Here is a 17,771-nt window from a genome sequence, read left to right as displayed (position 1 = left end):
CAGCCCAGACACCAAGCCATTTAATCTTCCTATATGACAGGAAGGGGGGTGAGGTCTGTCCCCAGTAACCGACATACACACACAGCGACCCAACACCGCCTCTGCTGCCTCTCCCGTTACAGCTCAGCGATCGAGTTACGCGAATGGGGGAAAATGTTGCAGTAGCGAAGAGAGAGAGACAGAGAGAGAGAGAGAGAGAGAGAGAGAGGCAGAGAGAGAGAGAGAGAGAGAGAGAGCGAGAGAGACTGCAGCATTGCTGGAGACCGGAGGCAGCAGCAGCAGTCCCGAGCAGTGCAGGTGAGAGGGAAAAAAAACCAGAGGAGGAGGCGCGTGTGGAGGAGTGAGAGAGAATGCGGGACTCTTGGAAAAAGACGCATCTACACTCGGTCCATCACCGAGACATCCATCCCGAACACGGGCTGCACAGGATTATGCTAAATTGATGCTGCACTCGGGATACCCCCCTTTTAGTCCACAAAGAGTGGCTCTGGTTTTTCTATTTTATGAGAAAATACATGATCAGAAAGTCGGCTTGCAAAACACTCCTCTCTCCAGATAACTTGCGTGAAGGAATCCGACTGCTTGGCACGTTGCTCCACTGCGGGAAAAAGAGGAAAACGCAGCTGGATCTGAAGGTAAGAAAAGATCCCGTCTAGCAGGATCCCAGAGACTTGTTTCAAACAGATTTTCATTCTTTTTCTGAGATTCGAGTAAATTTTGACCATCCGGAGAGCTGAGAGGCTGTTTTCTCTTTCTCCCTCTCCCTCTCTCTCTCTCTCTCTTTCTTTCCTCTAGTGGTGCTGCATTGCAGTTTCTAACTGTGAAAAACGCGAGAAAAGCCTCTGTCCCAAATGTGACTGGAATAAAAAGAAGTTACAAATAGCATTATGAACTGATAAGCGCCCTTGTCCGGATAGCTCTCCGGTTTACGGAGGGAAGAGAAAGAAGTGAGGAAGTGGATTAATCCAATTCTGATAAATTAGTTTTATTTTTCGCAGCAGGATGGATTTTTTTATATCTCTGAGGCTTAAACAGCCCAGCAAGATAAGAGCACTGCTGCTATAGAAGTTTGAAAATAAAAATCACTGAGTATAGGAGGAGAACAGAAGAAAGGAGCCTGTGCCACTGAAGTGAACTACAGTCAGAAAGCTTTTCTCCGGACCTCAGGCAGCAGTCCACAGAGAGTGGTAGAGAAAGGGTAAGAAAGGATAAACCAAACACCCACGCCGTGAGGTACACCAGAACATAAATAAAGAAGAGACGAGCCGCAGCTACGAGGCAGACAGAGCGGGAAGGAGAGAAGCGAGAGAAAGAGCCATGCAGAGGCTTGGTGCAGTGCACTCCTCCGCGGCGCAGGTTCTCAGCCTCGTGGTCTTAGTGCTGCAGCTGCTGACTCAGCTACCGGGTGCCGACTCAGCTCTCCGGTACCGGGTGGCGGAGGAGGGTCCACCTGACGTCAAGATTGGCAACGTAGCCGCAGACCTTGGCCTCACAGCAGGTACAGGCAGTGGGGATGTCACCTTTGCCCTGGAGAGCGGCTCAGAGTACTTCAAGATTGACAATGTGACAGGTGAGCTGACAACCGGCCCACGGCGCATCGACAGAGAGAAACTCCCCCAGTGCCAGATGATATTTGATGAAAATGAGTGTTTCTTGGACTTTGAAGTGTCAGTGATCGGGCCACTGCAGAGCTGGGTAGACCTGTTTGAAGGCCGTGTTGTCATCACAGACATCAATGACAATACACCTTCCTTCCCCTCACCCGTGCTGCAGCTCTCAGTTGAAGAGAATCGGCCCATTGGAACCCTTTACCTGCTTCCCACTGCCACAGACAGAGATTTTGGGCGAAACGGCATTGACCGTTATGAGCTCATTCAGGACGGTGGGGCTGGGTCAACTTCATCAAGACGCACAGCAGGAGGAAACCCCATTACTAGAGTAGATGGGCTTGGGGACCGGAGGGGTAGAAGTGGAGATAATGGGGGAGGAGCTAGAAGCAGTGTGTTTGAACTGCAAGTGGCAGATATACCAGATGGTGAAAAACAGCCACAGCTCATTGTGAAAGGCACCTTAGACCGTGAGCAAAAAGATTCATATGAGCTTGTCCTGAGGGTTCGAGATGGAGGGAACCCACCACGTTCCTCCCAAGCTCTGCTTCGTGTTTCTATCTCTGACGTGAATGACAACAGCCCACAATTTGAGAGGTCTACATATGAAGCAGAAATGGCAGAAAATGCCCCTCCAGGTACACCTGTCCTCCAGGTTAGAGCGTCAGACCGTGATATTGGAGTCAATGGGCAAGTGGAGTACGTCTTTGGAGCTGCAACTGAGTCTGTCAGGCGACTCCTAAGGCTGGATGAAGCAACTGGATGGCTGAGTGTTCTCCACAGGATTGATAGAGAAGAAGTGGCACAACTGAGGTTCACAGTAATGGCCAGGGACCGCGGCCAGCCACCCCGCACTGATCGAACCACGGTAGTTTTGGCTGTTCGGGATGAAAATGACAACGTTCCTGTTGTAGAGATCCGAAAAATTGGCCGGATCCCTGTACGAGACGGAGCCTCTTTAGTGCCAGAGAATGTCTTGGTGGACACACCAGTAGCTCTGGTCCAGGTGTCAGACCGGGACCAGGGAGAGAATGGAGCTGTGACTTGCACAGTAGTAGGAGATGTCCCATTCACACTCAAGCCAGCTGGGGAAACAGTGCTCCCACCCTTACCTGCAGATGACGCCTTTGACAGGTAAGATGAACCAAAACAGTTAACAGTGATAACTTACACAAAATCCTGAAAAGTTAAAAGTAAACATGCCAGGATAAGTGTTTATCATTAAGCATTTGCTGAACAACACTGAATCAAAGACTAGATAATAAGTTACTTGGGCACACACTGTCAGATAATGAACCTCTATCCTAATAATAATTCCTTGCCAAAGCACGGTGGAAATTTTTTAAGGAGCACAACACAGTAAGTTATCTTTGGTAATTATGAAGTAATGAGGCATTTCAAATAAAAGTTCAATATGATACACAACTTCACTTGAGCGGGGGACAAAACATTAGCAAACAGGCAGAATATTAGTAAAATAACATGTGTCTATGTATCATTAAGCACCTGAATCAAAATGACAGAGTTGAAAAACAACAGCGAGGTCATTGTTTATTAAAAAAAGGGTCATATACATCAAACAATACAACTTTAAAATTCCATCAAACACAGGTAATTTATAGCTATTTATTAACACTTATGTACAGTGATTAATTCAGTTATCAAAGAACACAGATGTGTGAACAATCAGAGGGAAACTTGAACCCTTGATCCTTATACGGAGAGATTCTGTGGGCTCTGTCATGCTATGGAGGTCAAGTTCCTGGAACAGTTTGTTCCCTTAAAGGCAAGGGTCTCCAAAAATCAATACAAAGGTGTCCTGAGTGCTCACCTTTATTGCTTGATGAAATATTTCTGTACTGATGGCCTTAATCCATAGGGCACAAGGGGTCACTAAATGGTTTATGAGTATAAAAATGATATTAATCATATGGTCTTTGTAGTAACCCCATCTCAACCCAGCACAACACCTATGGGAGATTTTGAACCATATACAAAGACCTGACTCTCTACCATTGTTATCAAAACATCAAATGTGGGAATATATATTTTTTAATAACAATATTTAATCCCCCCCATTAGCGTTTCGCACACTTGTAGAATCAGTGATGAATGGTGAATAAAAGTTGTTCTAGAAGGAGCCTATTAGCTTAGTAAGATGCTTTTCTTCTTCTTTTGTAATTTGTCAACCCCCATTTTCCATAAACTGTACACTAATGTGAAGCTACTTCTTGGCTCACTCACTGGTATCTCCTCACCATACATACCATACAAACCTTGAACCGTGTGAACTGTTATCATGATTCAGAAATATACAGCATATGAAAATGTATATACACCTGCTTATTCTAACACTGATAACAACACATCCAGCAAACCGTTTCCATCTAGATCTCTGTTTTTCACAGAGAATTCAAGTGTTTTTCCATGCCAATTTCACTTGAGCTTAGTTCAAGTAGTGTCACTCATTCACTAACGTTACAAAGTAGGGAAGCTATCTTACAATCTGTAAACTTAAGGCACAAATATTCATTATAGTCAAGGGCTTTGCACTTTTAAATAATATTATTCCAGCAGTGATGACTACAGATGTCAGTGCACTTCAGTCAGTTATAAGAATGTTCCCTTAAGGCATTGAATGGCAGGAGTGAGAAAAAAAAGACAAAGCCTCTTAGGATATTATTGTTAGTACCAGACACCTGTACAATGAGGTTAGTGGTTTTATTGAATGTAAGGCTATTGTCGACTAAAGAAATTTGTCAAAGTGGCAACGATAAGAGGTCTTCACCACATCGATACATGGTTTTAATTAAAATGTCACAATCACAGTTTCTCCAGTGTTAGTGTCCCTTCACAGATTATTGCAGTCACCTTGGAAGATGTTTTTAAATCCAATGATTATTAAAGTAGCAAATATTAGAGCTGATTGAAAGAAAAGTGAAATTATTCGACAGATGTTAATTTTCAGGCAAAAAAAAAGAACAAGGTATTCTCTAGTCCTTTCTTTTTAATTGAGTGCTTGTCTTTTTTTTGTTTCTAATCACTGTGATCTACGTATCTCTATGCTTTTTTTCCTGTTGGAGAGACAACACAAGACTTTTGAAGATGTGACCTTGGGCTTTCTAAAATCAAAAGAAGTGACATTTTGTATGATATGATAATAGAACATTTCCCATAAAAATACCAAGACAATAGCCACTTAACTTTCTGCAACACCTGGTGTCTCAGTGCCAGTGCAGTTTAATAAGAAATATCATTATTTGTCTCCACCGGAGATCAGACGTATATCATTTCCCTGTAAAATGTCTATTGCATTCATGTTTCTTTTTTTTCTTTTTTCTTTTTTTACAGGAACAAGAAAAAGTACTTCTTACACACTTCTGCCTTGCTGGACTACGAGGCCACAAAAGAGTACAGTGTAACAATTGTGGCAGTAGATTCTGGCAGCCCCAGTCTCTCTAGTAACAGCTCATTGATGGTGCGAGTTGTAGATATCAATGACCATGCTCCAACCTTTGCCCAGAGTGTTGTGGAGGTCCACTTTGCAGAGAACAACTCGCCTGGCGAAAGGGTAGTCACTGTTGTAGCTACAGATGCAGACAGTGGCAAGAATGCTGAAATTGCCTACTCACTCGACCCTGCTGCTAATGGACCATTTTACATAGATGCAGACAATGGAGACATTCGTGCCACTGGGGTTTTGGACCGTGAGCAGCGAGAGCGATATGAACTGCGGGTTTTTGCAAAGGACAAAGGCACCCCGTCTTTACAAGGCTCTGCCAGCGTTGTTGTTCAGGTGACCGATCGCAATGACAACGCTCCAAAGTTTGTTCAGGAAATCTTCACATTTTATGTAAAGGAGAATCTGCTAGCCAACAGTCCAGTTGGCATGGTCACTGTGACTGATGCTGACGAAGGTCAGAATGCAGAACTAAGTCTTTTTGTAGAGATGGATGGAGTTGATGAGAAGATGACAGGAGAAAAATCAGAGGGAGAAGATGGTAAAAAAGAGAATGAAGAGTTGTTCTCCATTGAGAACAACACTGGAACCATCTTCTCTTCTGCATCATTTGATCGTGAAAAGCTTTCCACCTACACTTTCCGTGTCCGGGCAGTGGATGGAGGTGAGCCTCGCAAAACTGCTACTGCCACCGTCTCGCTCTTTGTGACGGACGAAAATGACAACGCCCCCGCAATTACTTCTCCAGCCAACGAGTCCTACACCCTCCTACCGCCTGCTAGCAGTGCCCGCACCATTGTCAAAACTGTAACAGCCATAGACTCAGACACAGGCCCAAATGCTGATCTTCACTACTCTCTAGTAGGAGGAAATCCCTTCCGACTGTTTGAGATTGGCCACACCAATGGAGTGATCACCCTGGCAGAGCCTCTGGAGCGCCGCCACAGAGGTCTACATCGTTTGGTGGTCCGAGTGAATGACAGTGGCATCCCCTCTCTCTGTGCCACTGCGCTGGTTCATGTCTTCATTAATGAGAGCTTGGCTAATGCTTCACTAGTGGATGCACAGGTAACTTCATGTATTAATACAGTCTTATGCTAACTGATTTCTCCCACAGAGTGCATTAAGTTAAATAACTCAAAGTAAAAGATTTAATGAAACCTACTGTCCCTTTTTGGTAAATGTGAACCACAATTCCACACTGTTGATAATGATAACAAATATTGACAGCGATGGTATTGCCCCGGGGCCTACTTAAACGGCCACAATGTCTACACATTACAGTGCAGGAGCTGTGGCTGCAGAATGAATAAATGCAGAGATTCTGCAGCCTGCATGGTGTAATTTTCAGACAGTTTTTTGGGGGAAAATGTGCCTACATTTGCCCCAGATAAAGAAGCCCATTTCTCAATTGATGGCTACTGGCAATGCCAGCTTCTTTGTAGTTTGGAGCCTACTGGAGTGTGTTCTTTGTCCAGCATGCATTGTTATAATGTGTGTGTGGTTAAAATAACTGTTATTACTGAAGTGGTTCTCCTTTTATGGTACATTGAACTCAAAGCTGAAAGCATTAGGTGTGTGTGTGTGTGTGTGTGTGTGTGTGTGTGTGTGTGTGTGTGTGTGTGTGTGTGTGTGTGTGTGTGTGTGTGTGTGTGTGTGTGTGTGTGTGATAGAGAGAGGGAGAGTGAGAGAGAAAGAGGAGAGGAAAAGAGTGTGTTTGAGAGAGAGAGAGCATTAGAGGTAAGTATGTTAGAGAGCCAGCAAGAGAGAGATCGCCCTGTCCCAGTTTTGGCCCTCTGATACAGAATAGGTTGAAGTATGTTCGTACATTTGAATAGAAGTTATTCCAGAGCCGTGTCTCTTAACTATAGACTTGAATATTAATGCAGTATAGAGTTTGCATTGTGTTTTGAAGCACACTGTGAAGAGAAGAGACACGGGCAGAGATTAGATAAAGTAAACCACTTCAAATGGTAAAGGAGTAATGTTTACTGGGAGAATAAAGAGAATCTTTAATATATAATGCATCTGCTATTACTGAATAAATCTGTGTGGCTTTCTGAAACAGAAGTCTTCAGAGCAAGATCAGAGTTGGCTTGAAAGAGCCACACAGAGGTGCAGAGGTAATTGACTAGACTCAAAGACATTACCGAGATACCAAAAATAACTACAACAGTATGAGTTCAAATTTAGCTTATGCTATGCTGGTGGAAATCTTTCTTTCTCCTCTGCCTCCGTATTAATCAAATGAATTTCCCATTACACTTTAAAAATGTTCAATTAAGTTATAAATGCTGGCAGGTAATAATTACTGAAACTTTATCTCTGGTGTGGAAATTGGTACTGGCGCTTAATTAATTAAATTGGTTCAGTGGCTTTGTGGTTAGAGTGTTTGTGCTGAACTTGTGGTTTCAACTCCCACTTGAAACTTGGGCAGGAACTGATTCTTAGATTTTCTCTGAGGAAAAGGTCTTCAGCTGTCCACTCTTTGCATGTATCATGATTTATATAAATATAAATATTGTATAAATAGTAGTGAGGTAGTGAGGCGAACAGTAAGAGTAGTAAGAGGCACACATATAACAAGCAAAAAAAATGTTTTGGTCAATATGGACAGCATAAAAAGTTCCACTGAACTCTAACCTATGCAAAATGTTAGCTGAATCTGTAAGAGCACACTTTATAATGCAGATGCACCTCTTGCAGACTCTACCTCGTTCTATGCTTGTTGTAGTGTATTGCTTCCCTGGGTGGGAAGATGACTAAAAATGAGACACTTGGAGAATATATATGATTGCCAGCTGAGAAATGTAAACTTTAACTAATTTCTCATTTTCTGTTATGTTAGTATAGCTATTTTAGACAGTTGCATAGCAACTACAGTAAAACTGTGCTAAACATGCCCTCTGAGTAATCTAAATCCTTGTATTGAACCACACTTAAAGCTAAATGTTGTGTTTTAGCAAGGGAAAAACATCCTGTATTACCTCAGCTTGAAAGTTTTGACTCACCTCATGTGGAGACAATTTGGCATCCAGATATCTTTTCGAACAAAGTCAAACAAATGAGTGCAGACAGAGGGTGAATGATTTTATCACAAGGGAGTAAATAGAACACCTTATGAATTTAACACTTAAAAATAGAAATATATATATAAAAAAACAAGAAATCAAAGAGATGAGAATTTAAAAAGATCACGAGGTAAGTGATGAAACAATACCAGGGCAGGAAGAATTAGCTGCAGTATGCCTAAATGACCATGCCACTGAATCAAACAATAGGGTGTAATATATCCAAGCTGATATAAAAGCTGTCTGTGATTACAATATGCATAGTTTAGTGTGACTGTAAGGAGGAACTTGAAGGAGTAATTGAGTAGAAGTCATTGAAGAGAGAATACCTCCATCTCATAATGAAGTCAAACTGAGTGGTGGATGGATGCCAGATGCAATTAGGGAACGAAAACGGCTGCTGCTGCTGCAGTAGCACCGCGGCAGAAAATTACCCCAGTCTTTTCTATCCAACATTACTGGGAGAGCCACATGTTGGATAATTATCTGGAATATCATTCTGCAGAGTTTGAGGTAGAAGAAGAAAGAATTTAGTTGTGAGATTTTAGACATTGCTGTCATTTGGGACCCCTTAAGGTACATCAAAAGTGTGATCTACTATGACGTCCACTTTCACATTTTGACCAATTGTATATTATCTCAGTTCATCTATATATATATGAATATATATTTTTTCATCTTAAAAATGTAAGATTTTTAAAAGTGTTGCTATTCTGTGGTGTGAATTTATTGAGCCCCCAACCGGGAATGAGTACTTTTCAAGTATCGGCTAGTTGTGTGGACTCCTTGTCTGGATGCATCAGTATCTGCAGTGACATGCTGATAACTGAATCCTTGGAGAGTAGAACAGATAGATGCTAATGTTAGGTCCAGCTAGAATAAAGCTCATGCAGCAGAATGGAAGATTCCTCTGGGATTTTGGGATGCGTCACAAGGTTGAATTCAAATGTAGGGGTAGAGTTGGCAGCTTATATCGCTCAACACTTGGGGCATCTAATGTTCTTGTGCAGGTATGCTGTACCCATACCTGCATACAGCATGCATATCTACACTTGGATGACAATACATGGGCTGTCTCATCTTCTCACATGCACACTCACTCACACACACACACACACACACACACACACACACACACACACACACAGAGAGAGAGGAGATGATTCACAAGCATACACCTTGCACCATTTCGTGTTTTTTGCCGTCACATGTGCCTGTGTGCTCACTCAAACACACAGAGACTCGGCGGCTGCACCATCACATAGTGGTATCTGTACATATGACACACCATCGCAATGTTCTCTTTGTTCTGCACACACAATACAGCAGACAGTGCAGGGGATGCGCTATGCCAGAGACGCCCAGTAGAATGAGAATGGAAAGGAATACTGCAGGCAAAAGAACAGTGGGGCTGATGGGAGAGCGGAGCCTGGCAGAGAGGCCCTCTGCAGTGGAAGCAGAATAATGGAATAGAACCAACACAACTCAGTGAAAAACAATGAAACTTAACCCTGATAGATGGGGATAAAACAACGAACTACAACACTGCCAGGCTTATTCTCAGCTCATGGATAACAAAAAGAATGCCTCTGTATAAGTAAGCCTCATATGCCTTTTGTAGTATAATGAGCAAGTTACACAGTGCAGCTGTATGAGCAGAATTTTCTGCAGTATTACTAACACTGCAGGTTATACCATATATTTTTTTTATTGAGCCATCTGAAGCCACGAGGGCTCATATTTAACTTCTTTTTCTCCCATTCATCCTTGCATACTTTATTATCTAACATTCTTAAGCAGCAGGCAGCAGGAATTACATGAGTCAGTAGTTTTTTGTCTAGATGGGTCAAAGAAATTGTCGTATGAGCTCTGTGACAAGGTGTCGGGATTGCTGAATGAGTTGTCTCGCTAACAGCTTACACTCTCTGCGGGCATGTGTAGGTGCATGAATAGATATCACTGTGCTCATATCTGTCTAAACTTGTAGTGCATCTAAATAATGATTCTGCCTACAAAGCTGGTTTGTATTGATTAGTCATATTTAAATTCATGAGTCTACCCCATATTATCAGCAGGGCTGTGCAGACCAGAACACCACAGCCTCATTGTCTCCTGTCGAGCAAGGCTCCATATCCACTAATGGCTGTGTTTGTGTTTCAGCATAACCCACTTTCTTATAATGATCCTTTTATTAGTGTACAAGCTCAGAGCATGTCTGAGCTTCAATCCTGTATATGTGTTCATAAAGGAAGATAATTGTTAGATCTATCTTAAGCCCAGAGACAAAATATGTGCAATATGCTGTATATTGAAATGGATTAGCGTGGATTTACCTTGTAACAAAACCATTATGCTAAACAGAACAAACTTGAGACCTTAAAATGTGGGGGAAAAAATGGCTCTAAAGACAATTCCACAGAGCTCACATATTTACAGTGGCCTCCTTATTTGTCTAACTGTCCAATTCGCAGTGCAAAAATTGTGATACCAAATCCTTAACAAATCCATGCCTACGCTTTCATTTACAATAGGGACATTGTTCATTGATGAGACAGTAGATGAGTTTGCATTCAGAGGGTGTATTCATAATGTCTCTTGAATTTATTTTCACATTTACTGACTGTTTCTCCTACTTTTCCCATTCCTAACTGCCCATGAGCTCAATGTCTAAAGTTTCATTTTATTCTTTTAATCAGCTTTAAACAGTATAATCCCAGATTTTTTCTCTACTACTGCAGAAGATGCGAGATCACAAGTGAAGAATTGGAGGCACAATTTGAAATGCTGCAACTGGGAAGCAAGAGCAATTATATATTTAGTGACACCCTATGTGTCTGGGAATAATGGGAAGCTCTCACACTAAAACACAGTGTAATTAAGATGACGATGCTGTTTGATGTTTCTCTGTGGCTCACCCCCACTGTGTCATCTTTTTACAGTTGCTGCTCTAAACTTTTTATTGATGGTTTGTCTCTGCATTCCTTTTCCTTCTTTACTCTGCATTTGCATCTTATCTTTCCCCCTATTCCCTTTCTCCCCAGGTGGCCCGAAGCCTGATGGCTCCGCTGTCACTAGACATTGCAGGGGACCCAGACAGCGAGCGTGCGTTAGGCAAGCAGCGCCTCAGTGTAGCAATTGGTGTCCTGGCAGGAGCCGCAGCAGTCATCTTGGTTATTCTTCTGGTAGTCACAGCTCGGCAGTGTGGTGCTCAGGGTAAGAATGGCTATGAGGCCGGCAAGAAGGAGCCAGAGGAAGATTTCTTTGGTCCCACGGGGGCGCAGCCACAGGTTGGCCGTGGTGGGGGATCAGATCGTGGACGCAAGCCTCGTAGGGACAAGCGCAGTGGAAGCAGTGGGAATGGACCTGGAGGAGGAAAGTCAGACAGAGCCCTCTACAGTGGTATAGTCACAGTCAACGGACTGCGTCGCCATGCCAATGATGATGATGAAGAGGATCTGAGCAGTGCTAGTGAGCGCCTGGCAGCTCGTTACTGTGCTGTGGATGGTGACCCTGGAAGCCCGCGGATGGGCGGTGGTAGGAGGCATCAGTCAAGCCCAGATCTGGCCCGGCACTACAAATCCAGCTCGCCCCTCCCCGCAGTGAATCTTCAGCCTCACTCACCTCCAGCAGAGGGAAAGAAGCACCAGGCAGTCCAGGAGCTGCCTCCCTCTAACACCTTTGTAGGCAGTGGTGGGTGTGTGGGAAGTGCTGGTTCCAGCAGCAGCAGTAGTGGAGGCAGTGGCAATGCAGATGCCATGTCCCTGGGATCTGACCAGTGCTCAGAGTATGGCTGCCAGACTGGAAACAAGTACAGCAAACAGGTAGGCGCACTGGATGTTGAATATTCTTTTGACTGGTCCCTCTTTACAACTCTGTCTTAAAAAACTCAGCTCTTTCTGTCTCTTTGTCTCTTTGTCCGCTGTGTGGCTCCTGATCTCCTCCTTTTCATCCCAGGCTTCATGTCTTCTTATTCACACATCTGCTGACATACTGTACTGCAAACCCTGTCGCTGATGTCTAAACACCATTTTATCTCCACAAAATAGCTGTCAGTGTGTGTGTGTGTGTGTATGCTTACGCACTTTTTTGTGTCTGTGTCAGCATACTAAGCCTATGAGCAGTGTGGCGGTAGCCTGCTGTCAGACGCGTGCGCTCCATGTCAAACATCGGCCCTCTGTTTAGCAAGATCTACTACAGGGCACATACATCAAGCTCACACTGTAGCCAAAGAGTACGTGAATGTGCATGATTGTGTGTATATGTGCGCGCGCACACGTGTGTGTATGTGACACCGTGTGTATGAACCCCTGAGGAGATCAGTCGGAGTGAAAACAGAGAGGGGTGTGGGTGAATAGTTGCTTCCAGCAGGGTAATTGGTCATTTTGTGTTTCTGTTTCCCTTGTCAAGCTGTTATCTTTCTTCCATTTATATATATGTTTATCCCATAAACAATATCAGTCATATAGTTAATGGATGCAATGGCTTTGGTTTTCAATCCAGGCGCTGCAGTTAAAAGCTGAATTCCTGCTGATAAATAAATGCACCATAGAGATGGTCACTCACCCCTCCACCTACACATGTATACACATTTACAAATACACAGACACAGTCACTATCTATCATCACGGCCACACTGACACAGCAGGGTCTCCGGACTCTGTAGGGAGTGCGCCCACGAGTGATATTTGAATGACAGCTAACCCTTCTTAAAGAGGCGGGCTTCTCATTTCCTTGACAGACAAGTCTACATTTATCCTCCACGTGGTGAGAAAAGTGCTGATGTGGTCATTAAAAGGGAAGGAGAGCAGCTTCTTAGGCTAATCAGTTCATACATGGGCTCTCTGATCCCGCTCAGTGCACGTGCACACACACACACACAGGAACACTCACACATATGCATACGCACACAAACTGCAGAGGTTAATCCATTACGGATTCAATCCTCTTAATCTGCCATTCCCAGGGAAAGAAAATGCTTACTGGGAGAGTTTGGTGTTCATGCTTATGTGCACTCAAAACATGCCAGAGCAGAGAGAGACTCACACAGACACACAAACTGACAGAGTAATGAATTATTGATCGGATGTGGTAATTAACTCCCATTCTGCAGTGAGGTTTGCCCCCTCCCCACCCAAGCTGACCCCCAAAATTTCCAACACCCATTGGTTTCATACACAGTGTGTGTGTGTGTGTGTGTGTGCTGGCTAAGATTTTGGGAGCTCATGCGTGACTTGGTTTCGCTTACATGTCAAAATTTGTTAACTCAAACAGTTTAGTGACATGAGCAGGTTTTTGTTTGTGGGTGCCTGTCACTTTGCTTGCAGTAGTGCTTATTCCATGAAGGCATATGCATTTTATACATGAGTGCAAGTGAGAGATAGACTCCGGGAGTAATAGGTGGTGTGCATGTGCCAGATGTAGGATTTGCGATGCCAACAGAAATTGGAATAGAATTAGATCAGGAGTGGGTGAGAATTACAGAAGGTTAGGAGGGGGAAGAAGATGGAGTAAACGAGATGGGGCAGAACTTCTGCATTTTAAAGCTACTTTACTGGGTCAGTGAAAATATTAAAAGCTGTTCATTTGAAGTCAGCACATCATCAGACCAACTTGGATGCTCATGAATAAAGTGCAAGATTGCATCAAAGAGGAAACAAGATCACAAGACAGCTCAGTTAATAGTGTTGGTTGTTTTTATGTAAATTGTCCACTGAGGAGTAGGGAGAGAGAGAGTGGGAAAGATATCTGTATACGAATGGAAATGGTGAGGGACAAAATGGTGAAAAAAACAGAAATGTGGTCTAAATGATTAGCTATTTAACTAAATTCTACAAGAAGTGTGTGTGTCCGTGTGTGTTTGTGTTGGGGGTCGGGGGTGTGTGTCTCTAACAGTAATAGAAAAATTATAGAGGTTCAATACCAAACTTCTTCTTCTTGCTCACCACAGTTGATCAACTGCCTCCATCTCACCCTGTCTCTAACATCCTCCTCTGTCACGCCGACCCCCTTAATTTCCACTATATCCATGAATGTTGTCTGTCTTTTTCCTCTTTTCCTTCTGCTCAGGAGCTCCATTTTCAACATCCTTTCCCCAACATACCTTTTTTTTTTTTGCCTGTCCCGTTTGGCTCTTTTGCCATCAGAATTGTTGTCTAAAGGCAAAGAAAGATGCCCAACGGATTTACTTTACCAAACTGACCATCCCAGCCTTGCCGTAATGGTCCATTTGATTCACCTTTTATTGTTTATTTTATTTTCACTTACTGAATACGGGACAGACTTGACTGGGGGAAAGAAGGGGAGAAAGAAAGAGGGAAAGAGAAACAGTTGAGAAGAGGGACGGGGGAGAAGGGCAAAAGACAAAAACCAACAGAACGGGCAGAGAAAAAAAATGCATATATCAATCACCTGGATCACCTGCTGAGAAAGAAAAAAGAAAGCAAGCAGAAGAGAACAAGAGTAATAGAATAAACAACATCACAATGATATATGGGAATATGACAGTAAATACTAAATGTTAAACATTATTGTGCAGCACATAAGATCAACAGAACACAGTGTGCTTTGAGGTAGGAGCCAAAAAGGGTGTAGTTTGTGGGTGTGATCACCCGTGTGTACACCTGTGAGCATGGACGCGCTTGTTTTTTGTTTTTTAAAAGGTTCCTTCATGTAATAATCTGCTAGAGGGTGTGGGGGGGCCACAGCCCCGTCCTCCAGGGCGTGAAGCAGGTGTGGAGGAGATCAAAACTCCAGACATCCAGAGGCCCCCAGAACACAAGAGACCAAGGAAGACCAACAGAGGGGCAGCCGCGCCACTGTCCCGGAAAGAGCTGAGGAGAGTCCCAGATGAGGGCTCACTCAGCAGCCGCGGAGCAGAAGCCAGGGGGGGTTGCAGTGACGCGCCCGTGAGCTCCGCCGGCAGCCAGCTGCGCCTGAGTGACCGAGCCCCAGGCCGAGAGGCCGGGGGCACCCCACCTCCGAAGTGGCCCGAGCGAGCCCCAGGCTCCAGGCCCCGATAAGCGGCCACCAAGGAGTGAGCCGGTGTGTACCTGGACGCCCATCCCCGGACACAAAGAACCACCAACGCACCGATGTCTGAGGGGGTCTGCCACTGGCAGGGGAAGTGGTGGTAGGGGGAGATAGGCCTCCAAACCTTGGAGGGCCTGAGATGTCCCCAGAGAGGTGGCGCCTGACACCCAACCTGACATATAGACACAGACATACAGGCACACACAGACACAAACATCCATTCCCACCCTCATGCTCTCATATGCACTCACTCCACACTCAACCAACGTGGAGACAGACATAAAGAGACGCTGTACACACGATCACACTCCCCAAGCGTACTCTACAAACCGGGTCTAGGTGCCCCCGCCCCTGGAGGGGGGAACTGCACCCAGACCCAGGTGGTGTTTCCCTTTTCCCTGCGGTGGGGGGAGGCAGACCGCCCCGACTCCGCAGCAGCAGGAAGGCTCCACACTCCAGACCGCAGTCGGACGGCCAACTCCTCCTCCTAGTCCTAGCCCCCCTGCTCCAGCAGGTCGCAGAGAATGGGGGTGAGAGAAGACTCCAAACATACCTACTATCCCTCCTCTGCACATGTCGAGAGCATCTCAGCCTCAGACTTTGTCTGTAAATTGATCAACCCGTGCTATCCCCCTGATATACTCATTTCTAACCTTGTCCATCCTGGTCACACCATAACATCTTCAACTCTTCACCTCCAGTTTGGCCTCCTGTCGTTTCATCAGTCTCCAAACCATATATCATAGCAGCTCTCACTAACACCTTCCCTTTTCACTCTTGCTACTATCTTTCAGTCACAAATCATCCCTGACACTTATCTCCACCCACTCCACCCTGCCTGCACTCTCCCCTTCACCTCTCTTACATGCTGTCCAGTGCTGTGGAGGTTGGTTGAGCCCAGGTATTTAGTTTTGTTTACCCTCACCACCTCTGCTCCTTGCAACTTCACTTTTACACCTGCAGTGGACAAATTCTAAGAAAGACGATAGGAGTATGTTTCTCCAAGAAAAGAGAGGCATGGAAAGCGGGGAGTAAAGATAGAAGACAAGAGAGCGAGAGAAAGAGAGAGGCCTGGTTTGGGTGGCAGCCAGAGACTGAGAGTGGACTGCTGAGATGTGGGTCATCAGGATACCCGTTGGCATCAGGACACATTAATGATCACAGCAGTCACATGGCACTGCAGTCAATATGGGCAAAGTGGCCTTGTTCCACCCTTTAACTCCACCACACACACAAAAAAAATGCACAATTCATCACAACAAGGTTCCTCCTGTCTGTTGTCCTCAGTCACCCACAATTAAAGCTTATCAAACTTAACAGTTATTTTTCCAGTTATCTTTGGTTTTCATCCTTTTTGCAGAGTGTAACTTAATCTGAAAGAGCGCTTTGAACTTTTCACTTGTTCACTTTTCTCCCCTTTTAACTCTCACTCCCTCTTCCTTTCCATCAGTCTCCAACTTTCTTTGCCATATGCCAGGCTATAAATCTAAACACCCCGTCGCTGGTACCCTTGCATCTTCCATGCGCCACACTGACCTCCGAGAATAAATCGACTCAGCATTTTCACTAGTGCGACTTCTTTTACTGTAGTGTGCACTTTCTCTCTTGCTGAACCCAGCGGGTGTGCGGGGGCGGGTGAGCGCTCGGTGCCACAAAGGCTGAATCGAACCAGTCACACATCATCTTAAACCCATGCACACACATTCAGTCCAAGTCCAATCAATGTCCTGTTAACAAGGCCAAGACTGCAGTGGAAACAGGTGGGTCGACGGTGCAGTTTTTTGCGCACTGCACATTTCTGCAACACTTGGTGAAGGTCACTGCTGGACTCTCACAACACGGGGCACTTGTATTGGCACAGCAAGGTCAGGTGAAGGGGAGTTTGTGGTGAACAGGACTCATCCGGCCAGTCTTGTCCATCTAATTGGACTGTATGGACGGGTGCGGGTGGAGAGATTAGGTCTACTGGATTATAAAATTGAAAAGCAGCTTTTCATTTCAGCAAAATCCCTCCAGGATTAAATATGATGAGCCTCTGTCACAGACTCAGATTCATGCATGCCACATGAATGCATCCGCACATACGCCCCCTGTGATAACATGCAGCGTGCATTTGGGTCGTAGAGGTGAAGGTACTGTCATCCAGAAACAAACAGAAACACACAACCACACACTGTCCCCTCCCTGTTGCTTTGTTACACACACGAATGCGCACACTGTAACCATCCCGTGACCCTTGTCATGATGATACCAGCACACTGAGGTATTTATTAAAGTCACGACGAGTTCAGGCCACTCAGCCAGCCATATGCTCAAGGGGCGAGTAGATGGGAGATGAGGAGGTGGAGGTAAGTGGGAGGTGAGAAGGACAAGGTAACCAAAGTGGGGATCACCCATTGAGCCAGACTGAAACTGATCTGCTGACCTGGCAGCAAAGCACGAGGGGAGGGGAGGTGCTGGGGTTAGAGGCAGTGGACTTGAGAGAGGAAACATGAGCCAGACTGAATGAAATGAGACAGAGTGAGAGAGGTTTAAATGATGGAAGGAGACTAAGAAAGGGTTGACCATCGCACTATCCCTTCTTAGGTGCTTGGCTGTAGATTT

At 44.8% G+C, this 17,771-nt stretch overlaps 1 protein-coding gene across 2 annotated transcripts in view; it reads left to right on the top strand.

Moving 5' to 3' along the window:
- Nucleotides 1–254: 254 nt before the first annotated feature.
- Nucleotides 255–17,771, top strand: part of pcdh7a (protocadherin 7a) — a 41,815-nt gene continuing 24,298 nt past the window's right edge. For both annotated transcript variants that reach the window (XM_004564247.5, XM_004564246.5), the window contains exons 1-4: nt 255–635; nt 796–2,741; nt 4,959–6,135; nt 11,180–11,959. In XM_004564247.5, the coding sequence (XP_004564304.1) occupies nt 1,318–2,741; nt 4,959–6,135; nt 11,180–11,959 (3,381 nt within the window). In that variant the 5' untranslated portion in view covers nt 255–635; nt 796–1,317. The remainder of the gene's footprint in view (nt 636–795; nt 2,742–4,958; nt 6,136–11,179; nt 11,960–17,771) is intronic.

Source organism: Maylandia zebra, linkage group LG6 (assembly GCF_041146795.1).
Source record: "Maylandia zebra isolate NMK-2024a linkage group LG6, Mzebra_GT3a, whole genome shotgun sequence".
NCBI lineage: Eukaryota > Metazoa > Chordata > Actinopteri > Cichliformes > Cichlidae > Maylandia > Maylandia zebra.
This window is presented reverse-complemented; position numbering and strand designations above follow the sequence as displayed.